This window comes from Orycteropus afer, unplaced genomic scaffold (genome assembly GCF_000298275.1).
Source record: "Orycteropus afer afer isolate SDZICR_OR568_19922 unplaced genomic scaffold, OryAfe1.0 scaffold00047, whole genome shotgun sequence".
Lineage (NCBI taxonomy): Eukaryota > Metazoa > Chordata > Mammalia > Tubulidentata > Orycteropodidae > Orycteropus > Orycteropus afer.
In genome coordinates this window covers 14,430,660-14,436,324 of record NW_006921634.1, presented here as the reverse complement: position 1 = coordinate 14,436,324, position 5,665 = coordinate 14,430,660, and the positions used below count along the sequence as shown (strand labels likewise).

Sequence of the window (5,665 nt, the reverse complement as noted above, 5' to 3'; positions counted from 1 at the left end):
TATTATTATCATCAAGACATATGTATTATTGGTTATATATATATATATATATATACACACTGTACAATTACATACTTAGTAACACAATTGGTTTGTATACAAGTGACATGAGATACACGTGTTACATGCGAGAAGCTGTTGTGTTTCATATCTGGTCATGCTGCATCCTGTTCTCTGCTTGGGAATTCTGAACTGTAGTACAATTTTATGGAGCCATGGATATATATATATGGTTAGATGTTGTCCAAATGTACATTATGAGGTGCATAATTGTATAGGGTAATAGTTAAAAATATGAGCTTTGGAGTCATACAAACTTGGGTTCAAATCCTAGCTATGTTACTTACTAGTGATGTAAATTTGAGCATGTTATTTAACCTCTCTAAGCTTCAATTTTCTTAAATTAAATCAGATAATATAAGTATAGCACACTGGCTATACTTGAAAGCATCTCAGAAATTTGAAATGCTAAGCTCATGATATTTCAGCTGAATACCTATGATTCCTGGTAATTACTTTTCTTTTTACTTCTGTCGTCTACTTTTAGTAGGATGGATTTTCTGCTTCTGTCTCAAAATTTGGCTCTATTTTACAAAAATAGAAGACAACTAATATCGAAAAACTACACTTCATGTAATAAAAACCTAATTTTCTTCAATATCGAAATGACCTTATTTATTTTTCCCCATGGTTCACAGCACAAAAAAGATGAATAATTATCTTAGGCTACTCAAGTTACATATGTGAGCACTAAGGATTTAAAAGGGTTATTTATATTGACGATGCTTATTTGGAAGGTCAAATGAGTGATGTCTTTGCTGAAATATTTTCTCAGTCATTTGTCAAATTTAGGAAATATGAAGCATTTGTTTTGCTTTCAGGGCCTGCTGAAATTCTGTTATTGAATAGAAGAAGACATACCAGGAAAAAGTAAATTTAAGGGATTATTTTTTGTCATATTTCCTCTCATTAAGAAAATTGCATTTTCATATTAAAATATAAAAAAAAGCCCAAGATTTTGATGTAGAAAGTTTGGTTTATACTCCTTATTTACCGTAACCTGGAGCTCTGTTGGTGCAGTGACTAAGACATTTAACTGCTAACCAGAAGGTTGGTGGTTCAAACCCACCAGCCACTCCACAGAAGGAAGATGGGGCAATCTACTTCCATAAAGATTTACTAGCTAGGAAACCCAAGGAGGTTGCTGTGAGTCAGAATTGACTCGACGGCAGTGGGTTTTGCTGTTTTTTTTTTTTTTTTATTGACTGTAACCAGGAGTAAATCACAGGTCTACAATTAATTCATCTATTATTATTGGATAACATAAAGTCATTTCCTATGCAGAGCAATCCCAAATAATAGAGTACAACAGCCCCATAGGCCTCCCAAGGCTGTAATCTTTATGGGATCAGACTGCCACATTTCTCCCACAGAGCAGCTGGTACAGTCAAGCCACCAACCTTTCAGTTAGTGCTGTTATGCCACCAGGGTTCCTTCACTCACCTGTAAAACAGATGTAAATATACTGACTACTAGGTACTACCTACCTAGCATTTTTGTCTTGAGAATGAAATGAGATCATGTATGTGAAGGCAGAATTCTATAGAAAAACCAACCATTTAATGGTTAGAAGGACTTGAGCTTAATTATTAATCATAATCTGTGTGACATTAGCAAGTTCCAAAACTTTTCTGAGCCTCGTATTTTTCTGTACAATGGAGAAAACATTGTCTATTAGACAATATTGCCATGAGGATTTAATGATGTCACGTGTGACAAGCTTTCAAAAGAAAGTACTGTCTAACATTTTCTTTTTTTTTTTAATCAGCACAATGTTTTGTGAATGGGGTTAGATGTGAATATTTGTTGGTTCCATAAATGAAGTCTTTAAATTGACTTCACATAACATTTAAATGTACTGGCTTAAAATATAAAATTCCCTGAATTTCAAACCAAAGAGAATTGGTGAAATGCCTATCTGGAGAATGGACTATACTGCAGATGTTGCTAATAGTGCTATTATCATGGAAAGGTTTTTTCCATATATTATCCAGGAGTGAAGAGCATAAATTAACATATATGGAATGATCTATTTGTTTTTAATAAAAAAAAAATTTGAACAAAGAGCTTGGAAAAACATATTCCAATAACAGAAATGGGACAACTGGTGAATTTTATCTTTGCTTTGGGCTTATCTGTGTTTTCTAATGTATGTACAATAATATGTCATTATACAGATAACAAAGGAAATATTAAAATGTTGAATAACAATAAGAAGGAATAGAAACTAACCTCCTTCGGCTGAACAGATGACCACAATTTGACTAAAAGGTCCATCTCCTTTATTGTTATAAACGCCAACCTTCACTTCAAAGGGAGTAAGAGGAGGGACACTTTCATCTCGATAAATGAATTTTGAAGCTTCAGAAGATGTCACCATTTTTTCCTTCCAGCCACGTGTTCCATTGGGTCTAAAAGCCACAATATAACCAAAGCCTTCCCCATTCTGAAACTCTTCAGATACTGGCTAAAGAAGAAAAAATCCATTAATTATCAACAACATTAACATTAAGAAAAAAATAATCCAAGAACTTCAAATCCTTAATTTACTTATTTATTATTTTAATTTTGGATAACTAGCACTTGACTACTAATCAGAAGCCTGGCTGTTCAAACTCACCAGCCACACCTCAAAAGGAAGGTTGGGCAATCTATTTCCATAATGATATTGACTCGGAAAGCCAAGGAGGGGTCTCTATGAGTCAGGTCTGACTCGATGGCACATAACAACAACAACAGAGAAACAGACTTTCAAATATCTATACTATTTTGGAAACCAAAATAGCCAATCACATTGGTAATGTTTGGAAACCTAAGTCTGTAAAGGTAAGAGATGAAATATTAAATGATATCAGATGGTATTTAAGTAAACTGTCAAGAGTATGGAAAACTCTTGAAGTGAAACAAATTTGCTCCAATTAGTCATGTATATGAAATGAAGTTCCTGGGATTCTACACTAGAATTTCACATTAAGCAAACTGTCATATGGTCTGGTGGTTGGGAAAAGCTTGTCACTGGAACCACTCTGCAGAGCCCTTTGCATAGCAAATATAGAAGATATTAATGCAAGACTTTGTGCTTTACTAAATTTATGCTTTACTAAAATGTGAAAAAAAATCAGACTGTGATATTTGTTTTAGAAACTTTTTGTGTTATATGTGCTGTAAACTGTGAACTTTAAAATTCAGCTAAGGCCCAAGATGGGTTTTGTGGTATAGTGAATGACTTGGTTTGGCTTTTCCAACTAGTCTTTGTGACTTCTACCAGATCACTGGGTAAACCCCATAAACTCCATTGCCCTCGAGTCAGACTTGACCCATAGCGACACCTCCTTGGGTTCCTGAGGGGGTATCACTATGGAAGAAGATTGCCCAACCTTCCTGCTGAGGAGTAGTTTGGTGGGTTTAAAGGGCCAGCCTTTTGGTTAGCAGTCAAGTGCCTTAGGCACTATGCCACCAGAGCTCCCAATCACTGGGTTGTTGTTGTTATGTGTCATCGAGTTGGACCCGACTCATTGTGACTCCTCCTTGGATTTCTGAGGCAGTATCACTAGGGAAGTAGATTGCCCCATCTTCCTTCCCAGGAGTGACTGGTGGGTTTGAACTGCCAGCCTTCTGGTTAGCAGTCAAGTGCCTTAGGCACTATGCAAATAAGATATATGGAACTCTAGTGTAGAGATCGTTTAGTTTTATCATTCTGCTTAGCTTAAAATGAGCTCTCCTGGAGGCAGAAGGGGGTATCTCACTGCCATCAAGAAAGAGGAGTGTAGTGGATCCTTGGACTCAAGATCCCTGTGTTGGACCTCCTTGGCAGAGATACATGGCAGTGACTTCCAGCTGAGTGAGGGTGGCAGTGGAACCAAGAGGCACAAGACAGAGCTGGAGGCTTACTTGGCCCACAGAGTGAGAAAGCTGAGTGCCTGGGGGTGGGGTACACGTAGGTGTACTTACTGGCAGAGCTAAAAGAACTTTATAACTCTTGCCCCAGCAGGGCAGAGGCCAGGTCAAGGGGCCAAGGGCTAGAGAGGCATGCCTGAGGGTTTAGCAGAGGAGACACTGCCCTGATTGAAGAACAGTATCTTGAGTGCATTCCTGAACCTGAACTGTAGCCTGTTAGTACCATAAAAAATCCCATAATCATGAGTATTATCTGTGAGTTGTATGTGGCCATTGCAATGAATTATCAAATCCAGCAGTGTAGTTAGTGCTGTGGGAGGGACAGTTGGTGTCAGAACTGGTAAAAAGGCTGGAGGGTGGCAGCATGTCTGGCTTCATAGGAATAAGCCTTGGGCTGTTGATGGTGACTCTGTTTCCCCTTTGTGAGATTGGAGGAAGTCAGAGATGTCACCTCCATGCCCTTCTTGCAGGTTCACTCTAAAAATAGTAAGCCTGAGGTTGAAAACCAGTAGAAAAAAAGGGAAAAGCACCACTGAACATAAACATGTAGGTTTAATAGAGAGAGTCAATTTTCTGAAAGTAAGAATCAAATGCATACCACAGAAAGAAGTAATTATGATTGAATAGAGTTTGCCATGGAATTAGCAATGTTACCAATGACTGCTGAATGCAGTGCTTGGCACATGATAAATACTCAATAAATAATTGTTACATAAATCAATTTTTCCTTTATTTTTGTTTGAGGGAAAACTGTAGTCTGTGGAGGAAGAGAGACAAAGACTACTAAATCAAAGCTTATAGAGAAAGGCAATTCTATTTGTCAAGATATGATCTCATTGAAGGTCAGGTATTGTGAAGTTAATATCTGTACAGAAATTAAAAAAGAAAAACAAACACAGCATGAAGTTTTATTGAAGAAAAAGGGAAGGGACTGATGAACAGGACAGAGGATGTGACGGTGGAAGATTTCTTAGTAGGAAAATATTTTTTTTTCTTATGCATTTTATTATATTTCTTATAGACAGTGAAGGATTTATGTATTTGTTCAGTTTTCTTAAAGTCATTTTTATTTTTGTGTATTCTATGGGATAGTTCTGTGAGCTACATTAAAAAAAACACACACACACACTAATTACCCTCAAGTTGACTCTACTCATGGTGACCCTATGATTGTCAGAGTAAAACTCTGATCCAAGAGGTTTTCAGACTGATTTTTTGGAAGCAGATCACTAGATGTTTCTTCTGAGGCCTATCTGGATGGATTTGAACCTCTAACCTTTTGATTAACAGATGACAGCATTAATCATTTGTACCATCCAGTGACTCCTGTGAGGTACACAGCTATATTTGATAATAGAGTTATTTAACATTAAAGAAAAAAAGGTGGACTATGAGTGTATCCCTCACACCCCTCCTCCATGCTCCTTTTCCTTGACAGGAGAAATTTTGGAGTCATGTGAAATAGATTAAGATGACAAGTTTTGTATTTAAAGTTTCAATTCTATTGCTTATTAAGCAAGGCATGCACACTGTGCCTAAGTTTTGTAATTTGTAAAATAAGGACTATTTTCTCCACTGATGATATTGTTGTCTGGGTGTGTTGGATTGGGTTCTCTAGAGAAACACAAAAACCAGCAAAGTGTATATGTATATTTATAGAGAGAGAAAGAGAGAGAGAGAGAGATTTATCTTAGGTAAAAGGCTCACA

General features: G+C 36.8%; 1 protein-coding gene across 1 annotated transcript in view; it reads right to left on the bottom strand.

The window, feature by feature from the left end:
- The window catches only part of CNTN5 (contactin 5), a 799,637-nt gene that overhangs the window by 56,908 nt on the left and 737,064 nt on the right, over positions 1 to 5,665 (bottom strand). Inside the window, exons 17-18 of the mRNA XM_007938106.1 lie at positions 4,094 to 4,170; positions 2,293 to 2,527 (exon numbers count right to left, since the gene is read on the bottom strand). Of these exons, the coding sequence (XP_007936297.1) occupies positions 2,293 to 2,527; positions 4,094 to 4,170 (312 nt within the window). The remainder of the gene's footprint in view (positions 1 to 2,292; positions 2,528 to 4,093; positions 4,171 to 5,665) is intronic.